Source organism: Hippopotamus amphibius, chromosome 9, assembly GCF_030028045.1.
Source record: "Hippopotamus amphibius kiboko isolate mHipAmp2 chromosome 9, mHipAmp2.hap2, whole genome shotgun sequence".
Classification (NCBI taxonomy): Eukaryota; Metazoa; Chordata; class Mammalia; order Artiodactyla; family Hippopotamidae; genus Hippopotamus; species Hippopotamus amphibius.
The window spans coordinates 57,201,469-57,225,514 of NC_080194.1; the positions used below are offsets into that span (position 1 = coordinate 57,201,469).

The following is a 24,046-nucleotide window of genomic DNA, read 5'->3' on the forward strand; positions in this document are numbered from 1 at the left end:
TGCCCAACTATATAGCCTAATATAAGTGTTCTGAGCATGTTTAAAGTAGGCTAGGCTAAGCTATGATTTTCAGTAGGTTAGGTGCTTTAACTGCATTTTTGACTTAACGGTATTTTCAATTTACGGTGGATTTATTGGGACCTAAACCCATTGTAAGTTGAGGAAGATCTTTAATAATAGGGGTCCTAAAATAATCTTAAAATACCTTTCTGTTTTATCTGGTCATTAATATATTTTAAGTCACTACTTAGTTAGTCTTTTTTTTTCTCACCTCCTAAGAGGTCTGCTTAATATGCCAAAGCACTGATTTCATGGCTGGTTTTTATTTTTCAGTGGACAAGACATCATAAGTTTTGATGAAGTGTTAAGTTTGCATTTAGCATGATTTCAGTTGCAGTGGGTCACTTGTAATAGAAAAAAGATAGTACATACTTTTACTATTGTAATTTTGTTTTGAGAAGACACTATCCTAATCTAGGTTTTTGTAACTACTATATAGAATACACTTTTAATAAGTAATAATATGATATGCAGGTTACTTATTTTTAGATATGCATTTATATTGTTTGAAAATATCTTGCATAGGCAGACGCACTCTGCACCCTGGATATTTTAAGTTGTGCTGGATTTGTAAATCATTTTGGACGTTCAATGTCTGTGGAGAAGGTAGACATTAGTCCGGTTTTGCTTCAAAAAGGAAGCACAAAAATTGCTCTATATGGCTTAGGTAAGGTGGTTTTATTTTACTCTTTATGTCAATAAATGTTTAATTGTTTAAGCAACTAGAAAATCAAATTCTGGAGTTAACTTTGCTGCTGTTTAGAACAAAGTGAGTGAAAGCTAATTATCCCTGATGGGTGACTTTAAAAAACCATGGAAGGTTTTGGTAGAAATTTTTTGTATTTTATAAACACCAGCAGTCCTTGGTACTTATTTTTAATAGCAGTTTTGGTGAAAAAATATTTTTCCTTTAGCATCTATTGTTTATTTTTGCTTTCTTTTAGACTCAGATAAAAATCCTGAATATTTAGAGTAATTTAAAGAGTAATTAGAATTTATAGAGTAATTAGAAAAACTGCATTTTGATACTTGGAAGGCTTTGAAAGTTCTAAAGTGTCACTACCCAATACAGTAATCATGTAGATATTGGGCACTTGAAGTGTGGCTAGTCTGACTTGAGATATGCTGTAAGTATAAAATACACATCAACGTTCAAAGACAGAAAAAGATGTAAAATACCTTATTCAGATGTTGGATTAAATAAAATACGTTAAAATTAATTTCACCTGTCTCTTTTACTTGTTTTAATATGGCTACTAGTAAATTAAAAATGACATATTTGGCCTGTTTTAGTGGCTTACATGGTATTTTTATTAGACGGTGCTAGTTTAGAGCTGTCATCTACAATGCTCAGAAAATCTGCTGTATCAGCTTCACCATCTTCAGTTTATTTAGTGTCCAGGAGGTAAAAGCTTGTTTGCTGGGCTTTATTCCACCTGAATGGAAGACTGTTTTTAGAGTGTAAAGTCTATTTTTTTGTGTCTTCTTTGGATTAATTTCAGTTTGATATTTGTTTTGTGAATGCAATAGTCTTATTGATTTTGTTCCGTGTAGAGTATTATAAAAATTATAATTCATGTTAAACCAGCCTTAAAGTACTCCAAGAGAAATTGAGAAAAAATTTCATGCTGTAGCCTCAATGTAGTTTTTATTATTTTTTGAGTGATTTTAGTATAATAGAAGCCTTAGAAGACCTTATTTACTTCGTTTCTCTTTGTATATGTTTTTAAAAGAATAATTACGATCGATGGTTTATTTAAATACTTTCTCTAGGAAGCTTATAGTCTTTGCCCAATTTACATAATTATGCCAACAAGTGGAAAAGATCATGGTTGTCTATAGTAGAAGCACGGAAAATGAGATCAAGGTATTATGTCAGATTTTGCAAGTAATAGAGCAGGAAGTGGAATAGTCTTTTTTAAAAAAACTGCTAACAGGTATTTTAATCACTAACTTAGGGATCTTATCTGCAGCAAATGGTTGATCCTCCCACTTGCAGACAAAGGACAGATCCCATTATGCCTCAGTCACTGCCAGAACCAGACTGCTTCAGTCATCCATTTTCTCCGAGACTCTCATCTCATCCTGTTCTATTTCCCTTAACTGGACTCTGTATCTTCCACCCACTACGCTCACCCCAGCTCTGTATACTCTAGAGCCCTTTTTAGTTGGCAGATTCCCTCATACCATCCGTCTCTGAATGCTGCCTGTAACTCTCCAACCCTCAGTGACACTGACTGGCCCCTGAGATTTCTTGTCCCACGCAGCTCTCTCAACACCCTCTTATGGGCTTTAGGGCAGAAGGGATGGAGGGCAAGTCACTGTTCTCCTTGCTTCCTGCTGCCACCTCCTTTCCTGCCTGCAAACACCCTTGAAGCTAATTGCCAATTGGCTAAACTGCCCTCTCCATTCCCTCAATTTTCTTAACTTGCCCACCTTCCAATCTTGTCAGTGTTCTCAGTGCTTCGACACCTAAGTAGATCAACCTTCTAATGCCCTGGATTTTTTATATCTTGGCTTTTTTCTTCTAGTCTTGCAATCTGCCTTCCACCATCTATTTCATTGGCCACAATAGGAATTCTTTTTAGGAGCTAGACCTCTTCTAGCCCTTAAACATCTGCGATGTTGGCTTTTCTTCCCAGACCTTCCCTAATCACTCCATAGAGTAGCAACCTTGTCCTCCCACTGATAATCCCCATCTTACCATCCTGATTTTTTTCCCTTTTGTAATATTCAGAATTTAATTTATGTGTTTGTTTTTGTTGGCCTCCTTCACTAGACTAAGGTGATCCTTTGAGGAATAGGAAGAGTTATTTAAAAGTCATTAAATTATTAAAAAGCACAGTATATTTATTTAAAAACAATATATGTAAGACTATTATTTTTAAACATATTTTTAAAATCTCATCCCTTTTAGTATCTCTTCCTGTGTATTTTACAATGTATATGTTAAATCAAAAGTACATATATACTTAGAATAAATAAAGGGAGAGTGGAAAACAATATTTTTAGAAATTTTAATAAGAATTTAAGCATAGAAAACTCAAATTTTTATTCCACATTTTCCAGATTTTGGAAGTATGTATGCCTGACATGGAAAACATTCTTTGAATGAAACTAACTGCTCAGCAGCTGTCAGGCATGAACCTGAAACATGTTCATTTGTAAATAAAAAATGATGATCAGATTTTAAATATCTCTAATGGGAAAATGAAATACTCAGAGAAGCACATAATGTAGAAGCAAAATGTATTTGTTTTTTAAAACCGAGTAAGAAACAACTTTTAAAATCATGTAATGTCCATTTCAGGATCCATTCCAGATGAAAGGCTCTATCGAATGTTTGTCAACAAAAAAGTAACAATGTTGAGACCAAAAGAAGATGAGAACTCTTGGTTTAACTTATTTGTGATTCATCAGAACAGGTAAAAATAGTCTCTGAAAATTTTTGAGTCGAGTATTGAGGTTCCCCAAATCTCTGTTTCCAAGCTTACCTATTTTAGTAAAACGCTCCTTATTTGAAAGTTGTCAGTGAAGGATCAGACAAGGCTTAGCTATGCATTGTGTGATGGCATCTTAAAATTGTTTTCAATATGTATCAATACTTACAAAAGAATATTTCTAGCATATGGACAAGGAATACAAAGAACTGTAAAATGAATACTCCTAAATTCAGAAAGAAGTGGAACATTACCAGTACCTTACCCTGTGCCCTTCCCTGACTCCATCTTTTCCCACGTATTCCAGAGGGAGGCACTATCTTCAGTTTTTATTTAATCTGCCCATAGCTTTTCTTTATTGTTTAATCACATACATATTCATAATGAGTATTTTTTATTTAGTTTTGGTGTAACTGGAACCATGCTTTATATTTTGCAGTTGGCTTATTTTATTCACTATATTGCTAAGATTCATCCATTTTGTTGCTTAAAAGTGTAATTCATTTTCACTGATATATACAATTCAGCTTTTTCTCCTGTTAGTGAGTGTGTTGTGTCATTTCCAGATTTTTGCTTTTCTAAACCTTTTTGTTAGGAACATTCTTATACATTTCTCCTGGTACAGAATATTAAATATGGCTAGATCAGCTTTCTTTTGTTAGCAGTTTTGAGAAATTTAATCTGTTGGTAGGGTACAGGGTTGATTGGAAGGAAAAGAGATTTGAAGAAGCAAGATTTATTATGTGATTGTTATAGTAACAAACGTATGAGATGGTAACAGTGATGGTAGTAAGAAAGATATGTAAGGGACAAAGCTGAGAAGTTACTAAAGAAGAATTTAAAGAGATTTGGGGCCTGATTATATAATTATTTATTGAACAGATATTTATTGACTACAGAATACTCTGTAGTTACCCATTACTGGTACTTGGTGAAAGAAAGGCTTTAGGGGGGCAGTCTTATGTTGCCTTATGTATATTCTTGAATAAACATTGTGAGTTTCAAAGAAGGAGCAGTCCAGAGTTTTGATATGTGTGGTCTCCATATAACAAACTGAGAGTGTGTTCCTTCTCTTCCTGAGGGCTCTCCAGTTCTGCTATACTTGGTTCTTTCCCAAAGTAGGGATAAGTCAGAAGGAACAATTATACGTGATTCCAAGCCAGAATGAAAGGTTGGAATGTCAGCATTGGTAAGGGGAATGGGTAGTATAATGTTGGTGTGGCTGGTTACTGGTGATGTCAGTCATCTTGATCATTCGATTAAGGTGGTGTAGACCAGGTTTCTTCACTGTAAAGGTCCCATTTTCTACTTTGTAATTGATAAAATTTTGGGAAAAATACGTTGTGACTGTGTGAATATCCTATTTCACCTTAAACTTTTGCCCACGAATTTTAGCATCCATTGGTGAATCTTGTTTCCAGCAATTAATACTGTGGTGGTGTTTATGACTTTTTTTTTTTAATTTCCCTCATTCTTTTTATAAATATTAATTGAAATTCTTCTGTTAGGAAGATTTGTCCCTTGTCGTTTCTTTACTTATTCATTTATTTATGTTACTGTGAACTCAAGGATATTTATTTTATTTTTTGAATTATAATCCAGTACTTTTGTTGTTTTTGTTGCTCAGGTTGTTTCAGTTGTGACCGTCGGGAGCTTTTTTTTACATTGGTTTCCATGTCCTTTCAACATGTCTCCTTCCTTTTTGTTTTTTTGAGCTTGTCCTTAACCTTCTAGTACCACAAGATGCTCCAGGCTCATCTTGTATTTTTCTCCCCAAACCCTGGAATCAACCACTTCTCCAAGGAGCCCTAATTGCTTTTATTGGAGAGTGGTATTTAGAAACCCAGATATGGCCACTAAGTGTGCTTATTGCTACTGAGTGTCTCTTAGCCCTCATGAGTACAGTTAAAGAAATATATGTGTATATACTAATCCATGCATACATGTCTGTATGTATATATTTGTTTAAAAAAAAAACAAACAAACCAAGCACGAGTTCATACTGACTCGGATCCAGCCCTACAGGATTCATTTTTGTCTTTTCTTATTTGTAACTTCTTCCTCTAACAGTTAGAAATCTCGATTGTATTGTCTACAGTATGTTTACTTATTTTTTTCAATACTGATTGGCATATAGAGTAATTTCAAAATTGCTGACCCATAGCGCTGTGAGAAGCAAATTTGCCAGCTAGGGTACAGTGTTTGTTATTTTAGTCCTTAGCCTTATGGATTAAATCTAGCCAAAAACACCACTTTCTAAAGTTGCTTAGGTCAATTCCTTTTCCCCTACCCTTCATTATCGTTATAATAGTTCTTCTGTAATGCTGTTAGGTTCATTTGTCACCCTCTGCATTCTTAGTTACTTCTGTTGTTACTGTTTTCAGGGTCTTATAAAAAACAGGATTTCTCATTTTGAGTGAGAATTCTTCAGCCTTTTACATTTTACTTTATTTCTCATTTGTTTCTACATGTGGACCAGTTTCTTTCTCTTCCAGCAACAGAAGGTAAACCCTGAACAGATTTTGTCATGCAAAATATTTCCACGAAGATGTTTTGGTCAGCTTCTGGGTCACAAATCAGAGTCAGCCCACCGACATAAGCTTCCCTTTTCCAGTGCTCCATGAAGGCATAGTTACATCATGTTGTATCTGAGTTATTCTGCATTTCTTCAGTGATTGTGATAGTACCATAACGTTTTTTACATAAACATTCGTAGATTCATAAACTCCTCTGATTTCACTTCCTGCTCTCCCTGCATTCGTTGTGCTCAGCCACACTGGTCTTCTTGCTGCTCTTGAACTCATTGAACACATTCCCATGTCAGCACCTCTGTCATCAGCTGACCCCTCTGCCGAGGACTTTCTTCCCCTCCACTCCTCATCCCTCATCTCAGTTCTCTGCCCATTGGTCTCCTGTCAGAGACTCCTTCCCTGACCACCCTGTGTATAGTAGCCTCCCTTTCCCATGTAATTTTTCCCTTTATTTTTCTTTATAGCACCTATCACTACCTGACATATATCTTACATAGATATACATGTATGTGTGTATATATGTATATGTGTGTGTATGCCTACACATAAACATATTGTATTATTGCTAGTTTCCCCCACTAGAGCAAGGACTTTGTTCATTGCTATGTCTTCAGTATCTAGAAGAGGCCTGGTTAATCTGACACATAGTGGACACTCAGTAGATATTTGTTGAATGAATGAATGTTAGTTTGCCTTAAGTGAATGCTGGTGAAGTATTTGAACACTTTACCTAAATTCTCAGTGATATAAATCAGTATTGGGGAAAACTTTTTTTTTTGTCTTCCTCTCTTTGGGTTCTCACATATCTTTTAATAATAGCATCTAATCTAGGTATAAAATGAGAGTTTGCAAATCATATATTCATACAGTATTTTATTTAATATTGAAAACTCTTATCTCTGTGTAAGACTGACATTCTCATTATTTTTATAATCAGTAAAAGAAACATGTTAAAAAACGACGGGACATATTTAGAGATTTGACTTTCTTTTATGAAGCTTAGACTAAACTCCCTTCCGTTTTCTGTACTCTGGTTCCAATTTATAGGCTTTTACTATTTTTAGAGCTCATGCTTTTCTGACTTTTCCACAGGGGGAGTTGTTCCTCTCTAAAGCCTTTTGTGATCTGCCTCTATATGTAGAGCTGACTGCTTTCTCATTTGAGGCTTCTACTTGTCTGTGTCCTGCAAGTTTGTAAGCCCTTTGAGGGTAGGAATTAGATATTATCTTTGCATCCCCAGTCCCTTGAACATTTCTGGCATATGCAAAGGATGTAATAAATCTTTAGTTAATGGAGAAAGAAAATCTATATAGACTTACTTATTATGAAGTTTTTCTCTATCTCTGGACACTTATAATATTTATTTTTAAAAATCTTGGTATAGGAGTAAACACGGAAGTACTAACTTCATTCCAGAACAGTTTTTGGATGACTTCATTGATCTTGTTATCTGGGGCCATGAACATGAATGTAAAATAGCTCCAACCAAAAATGAACAACAGCTCTTTTACGTATCACAACCTGGAAGTTCAGTGGTCACTTCTCTTTCCCCAGGAGAAGCTACAAAGAAGTAAGTAATTATTCTGTTTTCTAAATCAATTAAAAAAATATTTGCTATGATAATCTACCCATCTCATAGGCTCAAGGTACTGATGGTGCTGTTATTATATGATAGATTTATTTATAAAGATTGATCCTTAATATAGTCTTACTGTTTGCCCAGATTTTAAGCTGTTTTCAACAGGAGAATATCACAATGGTATTAATGATTTTGCTGCTCATTAGGCCAGTTCAAGACTAATGTTTTTATTAATTAAATTTTAAGTTAGAGTGCTATAGGAAATTTGATGGACGAGTTGGTTTTTATTCTGGGGAAGAAGAATGTTTAAGTTTTTCCTGTGATATAACATTAAGATTAAATTTTTGATACTGAACAGTTTGTAAGGGTGTGATTTTTATAAATATTTTGTCAAAATTTAGAAATATGAGTGTTTTGATGAGCACATTTTCCTGAGGAAATTTACAAAGTGACTAGGCTTTCATTTCCCTTCTCATTTCAGACACATTGGTTTGCTGCGTATTAAAGGAAGGAAGATGAACATGCAGAAGGTTCCTCTGCACACAGTGCGGCAGTTCTTCATGGAGGATGTTGTTCTGGCGGATCACCCAGACATTTTTAACCCAGATAATCCTAAAGTAACCCAGGTCATACAGAGCTTCTGCTTGGAGAAGGTAATTCTTGTAGGTAGAAGCCAGTGAGCTCTACTTTAGTTGAGAGGTTATTTACCTTGAGTTAAATACTTCAGTAGAGTAGAGGGAAGTCCCTGTATTTGTTACATTCTCATGAAGCCTGGAAGGAACCACTGTTGTTCTGTAAATGAGTTCAGTTGTATAAGACTTTTTTTTTTTAAGTCTTCCAGAGAGAGGAATGTTATATATAGAAGAAACTGTGTTTAATTAAGCCCCTTGCCCAGATCCTTTCCTCCTTCTCAAAAACGTATACATAATCTTTTCTCCCTTTTTATCCTGATTTGGTAATTTGTTCATTTTATTAATGAAAGCAGGCAGTGGCTTTGATTGGGAAACGGCAAGATGTTATGGTAGCTAAGGAGAGCCTTAGCCTCTCTAATAATCTCCATCATGCATCCCTTTCACCCTGAAAGCTGCCTTCAAATAAAATCTTAAAATGTGTCTGCTATGGACCTTGTCACCTCAGTGTAAGTCCCATATCTCCCCCATGCAGACTGTCATCCCTAAACCTCTGCAGAAATTCTAGAGACACTATGAAGTAGGGTGAATGCATTTATTAATATGGAACTTGATATCTTAATAACATAAATTACTGACACTTATTCAGTTCTTACTCTGTGTATGCTCTTCTGCTTTACATTTTATTCTCATAAAAATAATCATGATAATAATAATTATCACTGATATTCGTTGACTGCTTATGTATTCTGGACACTGTTGACAGCATTTTGCATTTAATCCACTCAAGAGTGCTGTAGGTAGGTAGAGTCTACCATCCACATTTTATAGAAAGAGGAGCTGAACCTTAGATAACGTAACTCACCAGTGTCACAGCTTTACTAGTAGTGTGTAACTCACATAACTGAAAAGTTTGAGTTTGCTGGTTTCTAGATGACTAGATCCAGAAACTGAAATTAAGAGTGCAGGTTCCTCTGTCTCTGTGTCTAGTCCTGTGCCACCCAGTCCGGTGGTTTCTGTCTTAAGCGTCACTATAAGGAAGGCATTTTCATGTGGCAGCCCACAGATTAACATGGTCCTTACAGCTGAAAGAATCATTTTTCCCAGTAGTTCCAAATAAACCCCTAGAATTGAGGTTCCCCGGACTGAGGTCATGTATTGATATTTGTCCCTAAACCCAGTCTCTGAGGCCAGGGAGATGGAACAGGATTGGATTGTCCAGGCCTAGTCACGGAGCCCACGGCTCTTGGGCGTAGCACAGTCTTGGCACAGTTGATATTTTAGACTGGGTAGCACTTTGTTGTGGGAGCTTGTCCTGTGTGTGGTCGGATTTTTGCAAGTCCTCTCTGACCTCTACCACTAGATGCCAGTCAGTAGTACCTTTTTACCCTAGTCATGACAATATCTTTATTTTGAGATTGAAGAAATGCTTGAAAATGCGGAACGGGAACGTCTGGGAAATTCTCAACAGCCAGAGAAGCCTCTTATACGACTGCGAGTAAGTCCTATTTAGGTGAATTCAACCTTATTAAAATTTTCAGAGGAGAGTGTTGTACAGTTTATATGAATTTTCTTAGAAAAGTACCAAAGGGAGTATGTATAGTAAAAAGAGCAGATATCATTGGAAAAAATAATAAAGCAGTCAGAATTTGATGATAATAATTTCATTTTGATAGGTTTAATTTTTTTTCTCTTATTTTTCTCATTTTCTAAACAGTGTTGCATTTGATAGGTTGGCTGAGCTCTCTGACTTCATTGTCTACTATTCCCTTCTCTCCCTCCCTTCCACGCACTTGGCTTTCTTTCAGTTCCTCAGATGTATCAGACATGCTCTCACCTCCAGCTCTGCTCAGATGTCACCTCAGTGGGCCCCAGCTTAATTAAGATTGCAACCCCCATACCCTCTTTCCAATACTCCTGATTTCACTCACCCATCTCTGCTTTTTCTTTCCTTTTTTTTTTCCCCACAGCACATTCTCCTAACCTACTGCATCCAATTTATTTATTTTGGTTATTATTTGTCCTCAGCTACAAAACTTTCAGCTCTGTGGAAGCATGGATCTTTGTGAATCTTGTTAACTAATGTATTCAGAGATCCCAGAACAGTTCCTGGCATATAGCAAGTGCTTCATAAATACATGGAGAGACTTCATAAGTCTTTGAGAGTATTAGAAAATTTTGAGAAACAGAAGTGCTTCCTGTGCCTGTAAGCCTGCTTATCTTGTCCATCACGTTATACACAAATGAACAGATAACAACAGACTTCTTCTTTTTTTTTTTTTTTTTTTTTGCCCTGTGCATTTCCCTTCTCCTAGCTCCTACCCTTTCTGATTTTCTTTCAAAAAAAAAAACAACATTGTCATACAGCAGTCTCTTCCTCAGTCCACTTGACCCCACCATCTCAGGTGGAAAAGATGACCTTCAGTTGTCAAATCCAGTAGTAGATTTTGTTCATCTTACTGAATCACTCTTCAGCATTCTCTTCTACGAGTTATATTTGTCCCTTCCTGTCTTTCAGTTAGCCCTCTGTTCAGTCTAGGCATATGGTCACCTATAGAATGACAATTCCCAGATTTTGACCTCCAGCTTAGACCTCCTTGTTGAGGTCCAAGAGTCCTTCTAAAGCTTTGTACTTAAGGAGTGCGGCCCTCAAGCCAGCAGCATTGGCACCACCTGGAAAGTTCTTAAAAATACAGAATTTCAGGCTCCACGTTAAACCCACTAAATTGTATTTTAACAAGATCTGCAAGAGATTTGTATGCATATTAAAACTTGAGAAGCCCTGGGACATAGAGTGTGAAGGTAAAAAGTACGTTCTAGAACCAGACTGCGTGGGTTTGATTCTGGCTCTGCCACTAGCTATGTGACCATGAGCTGCTGGATCTCTTGTCCCTTGGTTTGTACTTCATACATTTATAAGAGCTAAATGAATTAAGTAATCTGGCCCCTTCTCTCTATCCCGTTGTCATTGCTGTAGCTGAGCTCTGATTCTTTCTTGCCTGGCCTACAGCTGCAGGTTTCTACCTGACTCTGCCTCCAGTTTCTTCCTCTTTCCACCTCTAGCCTCTCCACACTGTTGCCAAAATCATCTTTGGAAAATATGATCTTGCATGCCTTTCCTGCTGAAAACGACATAATGATCTCCTGGCTCCAACAGGAACAAGTCTAAACTCTTGCATGGCATTCAGAGGATTAACATGACCTGGTCTAAATACACCTCTTCGCTTCTACCTCATTTCCTGCCAGCACCTCCTAAGCTCCGTTATGTTGGACTAAAAGTTGCTGTTTTCCTAGGCCTAGTACAGTTTATTTCACTCTTTTTTTCAAGTTTGTTTGTTTATTTGTTTGTTTATTTATTTAGGGCTGCATTGGGTCTTTGTTGCTGTGCAAGGGCTTTCTCTAGTTGCAGAGAGCAGAGGCTACTCTTTGTTGTGGTGCACGGGCTTCTCATTGCAGTGGCTTCTCTTGTTGTAGAGCCCGGGCTCTAGGCCTGTGGGCTTCAGTAGTTGTGGCGTTCAGGCTCAGTAGTTGTGGCACACGGGCTTAGTTGCTCCGCAGCATGTGGGATCTTTGCAGACCAGGGATCGAACCTGTGCCCCTGCGTTGGCAGGCAGATTCTTAACCACTGCGCCACCAGGGAAGTCCCTATTTTACCCTTTCACACATTTGCTCATGCTGATCCTGCTGCGTGGAAAGTGCTTCTCTCCTTTTTTTGTAATATCCCCTTTAACACCTGCTTAAAGCGTCCCCTCTTCAAAAGAAGCCTTTCTTGACCTCCCTTTCAGAGTCGATGCTTCTTCCTTTGTGTCCTCAGTCTACTTTGTACATACTTCTTACAGCGCCATAACATTCTGCTTGCAGTTACTTCTTTATGTAGTTTGTCTTCCCAGTCAGCTTGTGAATGTCTTTGTAGCCAAGGTGGTGTTTTATTTATGGCTGTATCCCTGGCGCTTAGCAGAGTGCCTACACATTGTGGACACTCAGTAAAGTGTGCTTAGTGAAAGAGTTTTGTGACTTCTAGGCGCAGAAAATTACAAATAAAACTAAGCTGGAGTACAGTTGTTAAAAATGTATGAAGAGTTTTGGGGAGACCCAGTAGCTTGAGCATTTGGCATTTTCTGTTTTAAAACGTGGCAGCTGTAGAGATGGTCTGGGTAACAGAAACATAGTTGCTTTGGGGGAACCACATAATTCTCTTTATCAGAGCAGAAGGTCCCCTGTTCCTCATCTATGTCTGCCTGATACCATTAGCACCAACCAGACTTAAATTGGAAATTGGCATTCCTTTTTCTAAACACAATAAATTATTAATTTATTAATGAAAACCAAAGTACAAATATTTTCATGTAAGTACTATTCCAAAAGTACATTGATTCGCTAATTCAGTGAACAAATGTTTGTTGAGTACCTTCTTTTCTGGCTGCCAGCAGGGCACAGTGATGGTGAAACAGACGAGGCTTACAGGAGGTGGAGGTATGAGGAGAGACACAATAAACAAATAGCAAATGCATGAACAAAATCTTAGCTAGTGCTGAGTGTGATGAAGAGTCTAAGTGGGGTGGAGAGTAGGAGTAATCTGGAAAGGCTGGTGCTGAGGTACAATGCTAATTCCCAGAGCATGCTTTGAGAACAGCTAGTTTAGGAGAACGATTATATCTCTTACAAAGAGATGTAGTATTTTTCTTTGTAAAGAGCTCGGTGCCAGTGTAGACTTCTTTAGAAAGAGCCTGCCTTGAGAGCAATTATTAGTTCTGTTATAAACAGAAGCAGTCGGCCCTCTGTACCTGCAGTTCCGCATCCATGTACGAGGGTGTGTCAAAAATTATCCGCACTCTGGCTATATTAAAACTTCTGTTGGTCGCACTGTCTTATCAGCGCTCTCCGTTCAAGACTACTGTCTCCCCAGTCACTGCTGTGCAGCTGTAAAGGTGTTACATCAGTTCATTTGTAACTGCAGTGCAAGCAAAAATGGATGCCCCACTTGTGATTTGTACAAAAGAAGAGCAACATGCAGTGATTCATTTTTTGTGGTCTGCGGGTGTGCACGTCCACACACTTCTGCCCACAGTGTTGACACTCTGCAAAAGCTTTGTTTTGAGGTGTTAAAGCATCCTCCCTATATTTCTGATCTTGTTCCATTGGACTTTCACCTGTTTTGTCCCCTGGAAGCAACCGTACGAGGACGAAGATTCACTTCTGATGAAGAAGTGAAGACAGCAGTGCATTCGTGACTTGCAGCTCAGCCTAAAACATTTTTTAATGAGAGAATACGAAAGCTTGTTGACAGATGGACAAAGTGTATTGAAAAGCAAGGAGATTATGTCAAAAAAGGATGTATTTGTCTTTTCTCAAAGTTAATTAAAATAAATTCTACAGCCAGAGTGTGGATAATTTTTGACTCACCCTCATATATGGAGGGCTGATTGAACTCCGCCATTTATAAGGGACTTGAGCATCTGCAGATTTTGGTGTTCGCAGGGGTCCTGGAACCAATTCTCTGAGAATACTGAGGGACGATTGTACTGTGTTTTGAAGGCGATCATTTCTCAAAGCTCATAGACTTGCTTCTTTTCCTCCAGGAGTTTTCCTAGTGTTTATTTTTGTCTAGCATGAAAGCTTATCCCTACATGATAGACCAGTTAACAAACGCATCTAGGGCCAGCATTTTGTTTTGGTAGAGAATCTCTTTCTATTTTAAAAATGTGAAAAATTTGTTTAGAAATTTCACATCCTTTTCAGATGATATTCCTGGCACCTAGACTGTTAGTTTTATCATGGGAAGATGCAATTATTCTGACATTGTGGGAATTCTTACTTGAATTCCCACAATGTCAGAATGAACATATCTATCTGCTTGGACATGTCTGTTTGATGGAATATCCTGATTCCATCAAACAAAGTTTTGCATAAGTATAAACCTTGAAGCTTTATTTTCTTAGTAGAATAAATGGTATAACATCATCATGCTCTTTAAAATGAATTGTGGAACATTAACATGTTAGCTTAAAAGTATTATGCATAAACATGAATACTGAAATTGGTGATCTGTTGTTTTCCTAGCCTTAATTTTTATTCTGTATTTCCAGGTGGACTATAGTGGAGGCTTTGAACCATTCAGTGTTCTTCGCTTTAGCCAGAAATTTGTGGACCGGGTAGCTAATCCAAAAGATGTTATCCATTTTTTCAGGCGTAGAGAACAAAAGAAAAACATGGGTAAGCTAGTTATCTTTACAAATTAAAAATGTTCTTATAGGCTTTACATAAATCAGTCTCTAGTCAAAGTATAAAACAATAATGGAAAATGTTTTATTATAAATCTTTCTAATATCTTAGATAAATAAACTGATAGTTGGGGTAATTAAATCTCTTCTAAAAATTAGATAGCAATCCTTTGTAAACCTGTGGACATCAATAAAGAAATGAAGGCTCTTGCAGCTTTTTTAAAAAGTGCTGCTGATGAACAACACGCACTTTAGAGATCTAGTGTTTAAATATTATTTACTCTACATTATTAATGTCCAGAGAATATACTCCCCAATTTTGCAGAGCTAAATGTTTCAACTTTACAGTGTACAGTGATTTAAGAAGACTCCAATCTTTTGAAATAAGAGGTGTCCTATAATGTTAAAAAGATACATACTTAAGGGCTTAAGTTTGATGTTTCTGATGATCAGATAATTTCCAATTAAATTTCATAAAAATGAATTGCCCTTATTTTAGCATTTATCAAAAACAGGTCATCTTACTGAAATAGTGCTTCTTTAAAAGAAGTGTTGGTCCTTTTAAATACAGAGGCTCTTCTGCTTAGAGCTACTGAGTGAGAATTTTCATGGAAGGATATAGTCCTTGCTTACATGTACGGGGTCTAGGTTTTTATTAACCCCAATTTAATGGGCTTCTGTTTTCATAGTGAAATTGTGATCAAAATGGTGTGTGCTGTTAATTCAGCCTGAAACGGTCATTTGGATATTTAAATGGAGCCCATAGAATACTGTTTCAGGGGGGAAGAATCTATATCAGAGAATGATATTTTTATGCTATGAATTTTAACTAGGTGTTTATTGATGGTGATTTACTTTAATTGTCCATCCTTATCAATTCCTTGAAGTTTTATGGGTGTAGCATTTGTGCGAATATGAAGTTTAGAACTAGTACCTTATGTTACTTGAGTTTCATCCGTAGTCAGTTTTGTTCTAATGATCCCTTTTTTGTTTAAACATTAATTGCTGAATGGAAATAATGACCCTTTTGTATCTCTTATTGAAAGCATGAAATTGTTTGTTGTTTTGGCCAGCTCTGCTACTTTAATTACATGTGTGACATCATGCAAATCACTTAATCTCCTTGATGTTTAGTTTTCTTGTCTACAAAATAAGGATAACTGTGCCTGCCTGATAGGATTGTTGTGGGGATTAGATGATATACTGTGTGTAAATGGTCTTAACATAGTGTATGGCATAGTAAAATATGGTAATCATATTTATGAAGTAATGTTAATTCTCCTGTCATGAAATTCAGAAAAAATTTCTATTCACTTGTCCTCACCACTTTGCAAGAGGCACCCTGAACTTTATGCCTTTTTACCCCTTAAGCCATTGCATAAACTTTTCCCTCTGTCTAAAATATTTTTTCTTTTTCTCCTTTTGCTTAGTAAGTTTTATTCATTCTGCAAGTCTTGAGTCAGATGATAACAGCGTTTGCTGTCTGCATGTTATTTTCAAACTTTGAGAAGAATTAATTTATTTCTTCTCTGTGTGTCATATTTTCTGTTTTTACCTCTGTTGTAGCACTTACCATCTTGTATTGTGATCATTTGCTATTATGGGTGGCATCCTATCATGTTATCATTGTGTTTTCCACACCAGGTCACATACCTGCTAGACAGTTAATATTCATTTCCCTGACAAAGATTATGAGCAGAGCACATGCTGGACCCTATGCTTTTTGACTTCTTACCCAGTACTCTTTATTCTAGACCTGCTGTTTTTTGAGGCAACCATCCTGCTTAGGAATGCAGCAAATGTGCTTTAAACCTACTTCGCATTTGTCTTACAGAATATTAAAAAGATATGTGCTTAAGGGCCAAGATTTAATTAAATTAATAATTTTTGCTGTTTCATCAAGGACATTCTTATGTGAAATGGCTTTTTGTTTTGCCTTGTTTTGAAATGTGAGTACGTGGTGATGACTATTAGTAGAACTCAGAGCCGCTGCCTTGACCCATCCCCAAGGCATCAGCAGTTTTACCTGCGAGTCCCACAAGTGCTTTTGTATCATTGGTGCAAATGTTAATACTGTGGAAGAGATAAATAATGTCTTAGTATTATTATGAAAGTACTTTTGACCTTGAGCTCCCTGAACCAGTATGGGAGACTCCCAGAGATCTGTGGACCATTCTGTGAGAGCAGCTCCAAGAGACATACTACTTGGAGATATGGAAAAGAAATACAGACTTTGAGGAAAAAACTCTAAATATTAGCAAAAATGCCATGTTTCTGCCTCAGAATTTACTGTGTTGAGCAAACTGATAGTTGATAAAGTTTGGCCATACCTTCTTCCCTGACAGCACATTATAATAGAAGCCCCTATTTTTTTTTTTTTTCATGGAATTCTTTTTCCTAGAAGAAGAGATCAACTTTGGGAATTTCATCACAAAACCTTCAGAAGGAACAACTCTAAGGGTAGAAGACCTTGTGAAACAGTATTTTCAAACCGCAGAGAAGGTAATTTCTTAGTTACAGTTCTCAAGTTGAATAATGGCTATCTTATAATAACAGATTTAAATTTAGGATATACGTAATTGATAGTTTAAACAAAATGAATCCTCAGAATTTTTCCGTGAAGTAAGTAGGGTGACAGTTACGTTCATTTATAGTTATTACATATCAAAAAAAGTAAGTGCTTAATTAATGTTAGTCATTAATAGTCATTATTGTGTCTATTACTTTCGATGTTGTTATTCTCTTTCTTTTTATCGCTACTAAATACGTCTGAATCCAGGATTTAATTTTCTTGCATCTGGATGTAATTTCAGAATTACTTCATTAATATAGCCACTGGATGGTCAAGCTACTCTTATTGTCATGAGTAGATGCCACTTTGAGATCCCTGGTCGTATTATCTTCCTATTGCTGCTGAAATAAATGTCCACAAACTTAGTGGTTTAAAACAACATAGATTTATTACCTTATAGTTTTTTAGGTCAGAAACCTGACACTGGTCTCGCTGGACTAAAATTGAGGTGTTGGCAGGGCTGTGTTCCTTTCTGGAAGCTGTTCCATCTTCAAAGCAAGCACGGTTTTATCTGTCTGGCCATCATTTCCCCGGATACATCTCTCTGACTCCCTTTTTCTGTCTCCCTCTTCTACTTCCAAGGATGCCTGTGATTACACTGGCCATACCTGGAGAGTCCCTGATTATCTCCCAGTTTTGTAGCCAGCTGATTAGCAACCTTAATTCCATCTGTAACCTTAATTCTCCTTAACCATGTAACATATTTACAGATCCCAGAGATTAGCCGTGGACATCTTTAGGGGCCATTATTCTGCCTACCACACTGGTTAACCTGATCTCTTAGTCATCAGCTGCTGTTTCTGGACTCTACATTCCAACCACTCAGGCCTCTGCATTTTCACGAGTCCTGTATTCTACTCCTGTTTCTTGTTTTTACTTTGCGTTTTCTGGCCCTTAATATTTATCAGTAGGTTTAATTACTGTCCATTGTTTTGCTTTGCTTTGTTTTCCATCCAATAACTAGATACCTCTTTTGTCTTTTTTCTTGGTAAGATTATTCTGTAATTTTCCTTGCTCATGCAGAATTGTTTTGTAAGGAAGATACTGTTTTCTTCATCCAGTGATTTATATGTCTCTTACAGAATGTGCAGCTCTCACTTCTAACAGAAAGGGGAATGGGTGAAGCAGTACAAGAATTTGTGGACAAGGAAGAAAAAGATGCCATAGAGGAATTAGTGAAATATCAGCTGGAAAAAACACAGCGATTTCTTAAAGAACGTCATATTGAAGCCTTAGAAGATAAAATCGATGAAGAGGTGAGTAATTTGGGGTGGAAAATCTAATATTTAGATAGTCTCTCCTTAAGAGTAGCTCTGAGTTTCTTTCTGGTAAATCACTAACTTCACTAATTTGTTTAGTTTCCTCATCTATCTATAAAATTGAGATCATAAAATGAGAATTAAGTTAGAAAATGTCTAATAAGTATCTAGAACACAGTCTCAAATATGATTGATAGCCAATAAATGTTAGTTTTGTTCCCCATAGTTATCTTCTCTTGAAGATCATGAAAGTGCTTTAAAATGAACCTCAGAGGGTGAAAATGTCTGCTTATTTCAATGTTTTAGTAAGTTTTGATTGAGATTTTGAATTTCACCTAGAAAATGCAGTCTCTCTACACATAAAAGCAGAGGAAAAGCTCTTTAGATTTGACTACATAAAATTTTTAAATGTTTGCATGTCAGATTGTCGAAAAACAAAATTAGAGGGTATTGACATGGAGAAAATATTCGTATGTGGGCAGAACAAAAGGTTAATATTCTTAATATAATAATAGACGACTCTTATGAATCTTAAGAAGAATTCTAAACATTTCAATAGAATAATGAACAGAGGACGTGAATAGGTGGTTCACAAAAGAAATATAAATGGCTAATAAGCATATGAAACTGGTATTTAACCTAGGATAATCAAAGGAACTCAAATGTATTTTTTGTCTGTCAAAGTGGCAACAATTTGAGAAAGGTATTTAGTACCCTGCTGGTAGGAGAATAGAATTTGAACAGCTGCACTGAAAAGCATTTTGGCAGTGTGTGTCAAGAAGCTTAAGATCTGCCCTTTAACTGAGCCCTGGGAAATTTTCCTATGACAATAATGAGATAGAGATTTAAATGGGGAGTAATTTATCTCAGTGTTATCTGCGATGGGGAAAAGTTGGAAATGTTTTGGTAAAATAAATATTGGCACATACATAGTGTAGAATACTATGCAGCTATTAAAAATTACTCTTTTGAAGAACATGGAAAAGTATTTTCAGTGTTAAGTGGGAAAAAAATTCCGAAAGATAAAACTATACACAATGTGATCCCAGTTATTTTTATTTTATATGTGAGTGGGTGTGTGTATGCAAAGAGTAGAAGAAAATATTCCAAACGTTATCAGTGGTTATGTTCAGGTAGTGGGATTATAGGGGGTCATTTTCTGTATTTTCCAAATTCCCTCTAAGCAGAAGAACAAAATGTTATTTTTAAAACTCATTCCCTTTAACTTTTATTTTTGTGCTTTTAGTTATTTAACATGATTCTTTTAAAGCCTTATGATGTCATCGAATGTGGAACCAGTAATATTAAATGCCAGGTACTTTCACAGGAAATGCAGATAATCTACACTCTTAAGCCACTTACTCTGTGACTCTGGATGTGTTAGGTTCATAAATTTTTAGATGGGTGGATTTCTCTGTTAAGTGCCATCCATATAATGTGACCATCCCCCCTAAATGTAAAATGCAAAACTGTAAAACTCCTAGGAGATGACTTTCTAGGAGAAAACCTAGATGACCTTGTGTACGGCGATGAATTTTTAGATTCGATATCAAAAGCACGATTCATGGAAGAAGTAATTGATAAGCTAGACTACATTGAAATTAAAAATTTTTGCTCTACCAAAGACAACGTAAAGAGAAGGAGAAGACACGCCATAGACTAGGATAAAATAGTTGCAAAAGACATGTCTGAAGGGGGATTATTATCCAAAATATGCAAAAAAATTCAGCAATAAGAAAATTAAAAAATCCAATTAAAAAATGGGCCAAAGGCCTTCACAGACCATGGAAGAGACACAATTGGCAAGTAAGCATATGAAAAGATGCTCCAGATCTTATGTCATTAGGGAAATGCAAATTAAAACAACAAGATATGTGATGACACACCTATCAGAATGGCTGAATTCCAGAGCACCGACGGCACCACATGCTGGTGAGGATGTGGTGCAACAGGAACTCTCATATTGCTAGTGAGAATGCAAAATGGTACAGTCACTTTGAAAGACAGTTTGGCGGTTTCTTATAAAAGTGTACATACTCTTCCCATACTCTCCAGCAGGTGTGCTCCTTGGTATCTACCCAAAGGAGTTGAAAACTTATGTCTAAACAAAAACCTGCGCAGGGTATTTATAGCAGCTTTATTCATAACTGACAAAACTTGAAAGCGACCAAAATGTACTTCAGTAGGTAAATGAATAAGAAATTGTGAAACTTCTAGACAAGGACATATTACTCTGTGCTGAAAAGAAATGACCTATCAAGCCATTAAAAGACATGGAGGAAGCTTACATATTACCAAGTGAAAGAAGCCAATCTGAAAAAATAACTCAATGTACGATTCCTACTGTGTAGCATTCTAGAAAAGATAAAACTATGGACATAGTAAAAAGGTCAGTGGTTATCAGTGGTTGGGCAGGCATGGGATGAGGGGATGAATAGATGGATTCACAGAGGATTTTTAGAACAGTGAATGAATGAAACTGTAATCGTGGGTTATCCATGTATACATCTCATTATACATTTGTCACAGCTCATAGAGTGACCCTTAAGGTAAACTATGGAGTTTGGGTGATAGAGTATGGAGTGTCAGTATACATTCATCATAACAACTGTACAGTTCTGGTGAGGGATGTTGATTTAATAGGGGAGGCTGTGCATGTGTGGGACAGGGCTATATGGGAGATCTTTGTACCTTCCTTTTAATCTTGCTGTGAACCCAAGCTGCTCTAAAAAAAATAAAACAAACAAGCCTACCCACCCCCCACCAAATGACCATCCAAACCTGGAGTGACATCATGACTTTTGAGAGGGGTGTGTGTGTGTGTGTGTGTGTGTGTAGCATGGTGGCTAAGAGCATGGAGTATAGGCTGGGTGACCTTACTAGCTATGGAACTGTCAGTGAGGTATTTAACCTTTCTGTGCCTCAGTGTCCTCATCTGTGAAATGGGGTAATAGAACCCCCTTCAAAGTTGTTGTGAGGATTAAAAGAATACATTTAAGCCCGCAGTACACTGGCACATAATGCCTGCTCGCTGTTTTTACGCGACTCCCATTTCTCTTCTGTGAGTGACTCAGCACTTTTGGTGTATCATCTGCCACCTACAGCACTGCCACATGCGGTGCCATCTTTTAAAAAAATTATTCTCCCTGTATTTTTCCCCTTGTACTGAATCATAACAAACATGCTGCTGTTTCTTTCAGTAACACTCTGGAGCCTAGACTCTGTTTCCCGTTAGCTCTTATTCTATTTCTTTGTTCCTCTTTTATAGCAGAATTGCTTCACAGAGTTTTTCTATGTTTGCTGCCCAGATTCTTCGCCTTCATTTTCTCTTAAACCCATCTCTTCAGGGGTTTCAACCCCATCTTTGTAGTGAATTTACTCTTGTCAAAGCACCAGTGACCTCCAGTGCTAAATCCACTGTCCTTTCTCCATCTTAAATCTCACTTGACGTCTTCTGAAAACCTTTTTTCCATTGGCTTTTAGGATCCACACTCCTCTGGCTTTCTCCCCACCTCATTGTCTGTATTCTCAGTCTCTCTGTTGTTGATTCCTCTCACCTCTCAAGCCTCCTATGCTGGAGTCTCCAGAACTCAGTCCTCGACCTCTTCTTCATCTGCATATTCCTTTTGTATTCTTATCAAGCGTCCTGGCTTTAAATACCTGTCATCTGGTGATGACTTTTCAAAAGTCTAGCCCGAACCTCTCCTCTCAACTCGAGACTTCTGTAGCCAGCAACCTGCTAGATGTTTCCACTCGGATGTTTAATAGACCTCTCCAACTTCAGACATTCGCAGTCGGAATCGCTGATCCTTAGCCCCTGCGGTACCTGTAGGGTTCTAATGGAAGCACCATTCTTTCATTTGCTCGGGTGATAAACCTTGAAGTTATCCTTGACTCCTCTTTGTCTGTCACCTATATCCTGTCTGGAAATCCTTTAACTCTGCCTTCAGAATATATACAGAATGTGACTGTTTCTCACCATCTTCATCTCTATCAGTGGTCCAAGGCCTGGCCATTTCTCACCTAGGTTATTCCTGTTGCCTCCAAACTAGTCTCCCTGTTTCCTTCACCCTCTGTTCTGTCCTCAGCTCAGCTGTTGGTGACTCTAACACAGTTCAATGAAGTCACTCCTGCCTGAAAACAAAAGTCCTTACAGTTGCTTCCAAGGACTTAGTCTGGTTTCTGTTACTTCTTCATCCTCATGTCTGCTCTAGCCCAGCCACCTCCTTGCTGTTTCTTAAACATACTGTGCTTCTGTCCAGTGCTTTTGCATACATTCTTTCCTTTGATTGGAATGATTTTTGCATTATTTGCAAGGTTCATTCCCTACCTTTTAAAATCTTTACTACCTTCTTGCTTTATTACCTTCTCAGTGAGGTCTTCAGTGATCATCCTGTAGCCTCTCTTCAGTACTCTGTTCCTCTTCCTGCATTACTTAACACCTTTTGCAAAGATTTCACAGGTTCACATATTTGAAAGGACACATAAGACTCCATTGAGCCTACTCACTTAAGGTTTTTATTTAAAGGCAACTGATACAGTACAGCAAGAAAAGGAGTATATAAACAGGCATTAAGGATCTGACAGATACCAGGTGTCCATTTCTCATGTCCTTATATGCACACAGCAAACCCGGGACAGAACACCAAGGTCAGTGCAGAAGTTGCCAGGGAGTCTTTTATGCCTCTCTGGTCATATAATCAAGCCGTGCTGTCTAACTGCTCATCCAAGCTGAAAACCATCAGTAAATAATTTGACCCTGGGAATGCCAGAGGCTCCTCAGAGGTAAGGATAGAGCTTTCCCGGTCTAGCTGTGAGTTAACTTGATCATCCTATGTACTTTCTAAAACACAGCGTAAGTTTTTATTTATTTTTTTTCTTATTTTGTAACACACACACACACCACACACGTACACACACTTGATTGTAAGCTCCACGAGGACAGAATTCTTGACATTTTTTCATTATTGCATCCTCAGTTCTTGCAGCGGTGCCTGGCACATAGTGGCTTGGCTCAGTAAATATGTGCCCAGTAAATTACTAAATAAATGGAGCTTATCTCTAGCTACATAACTATATTATAAGAGCTTTGTGAGCAGGAGCCAGTAAAAAAGGAAGCTTTGTATCCTTCATGGTACTAGGACCAGGGTTGGCAAACAGCAAACGTTCGATGGTTGACTGTTAACAAAATGGACCTTCAGGGGCCCACCCACTTTGGATACCATTTCAGAGAGTCTCCTGAATGCCTTGCAGCCAGGTGCCCAAGAATGGTTTGAGCAATGTAGTAATTCAAACCTATTAAAAGAGAGGTTTTTGTTTTTAGCTGTTTTACTGAAGTATAACACTCATAGGACATTAGAACTTTTTCCTCTGCGGTCTGACAGGCTGTTTTTCAATGACATGGGGCATTTTGGCAGCAGGTAACAAAATTTTGCTTAGGGCCAACTTTTCTTCGAGTACCTTTCTGAATTTTTAATGTAAATCACTGGGAAAATATGACATTTAATCTTTTGTGAAACAAAACTGTGCTTGAATTTCCAAGTTGTATGTTGTGATGGAAAGCACCTGTTAATCAGTTTTATATTTACATACCAGACATGTTTGTAACACGTTTGTGATTCTACTACAATCCAGGTACGTCGTTTCAGAGAAAGCAGACAAAAGAATACAAATGAAGAAGATGATGAAGTTCGAGAGGTAATTTTTCTGTAAATTCATTTGTTATATGTCATTTTGTTAAACCAGAATAACTAGT

The 24,046-nt window shown here is 37.2% G+C and overlaps 1 protein-coding gene across 5 annotated transcripts in view; it reads left to right on the top strand.

The window, feature by feature from the left end:
- The window catches only part of MRE11 (MRE11 homolog, double strand break repair nuclease), a 67,596-nt gene that overhangs the window by 15,964 nt on the left and 27,586 nt on the right, over positions 1 to 24,046 (top strand). For 3 of the 5 annotated variants that reach the window (XR_009055481.1, XM_057749119.1, XM_057749121.1), the window contains 9 exons: positions 586 to 727; positions 3,371 to 3,485; positions 7,416 to 7,601; positions 8,092 to 8,263; positions 9,657 to 9,737; positions 14,326 to 14,452; positions 16,862 to 16,962; positions 18,115 to 18,288; positions 23,926 to 23,988. Coding sequence is in view for 4 of the 5 variants with exons in the window: in XM_057749119.1 (XP_057605102.1) it covers positions 586 to 727; positions 3,371 to 3,485; positions 7,416 to 7,601; positions 8,092 to 8,263; positions 9,657 to 9,737; positions 14,326 to 14,452; positions 16,862 to 16,962; positions 18,115 to 18,288; positions 23,926 to 23,988 (1,161 nt within the window). In the remaining variant the exon portion in view is untranslated. The remainder of the gene's footprint in view (positions 1 to 585; positions 728 to 3,370; positions 3,486 to 7,415; positions 7,602 to 8,091; positions 8,264 to 9,656; positions 9,738 to 14,325; positions 14,453 to 16,861; positions 16,963 to 18,114; positions 18,289 to 23,925; positions 23,989 to 24,046) is intronic. The other 2 variants (XM_057749120.1, XM_057749122.1) reach the window with 2 other exon arrangements.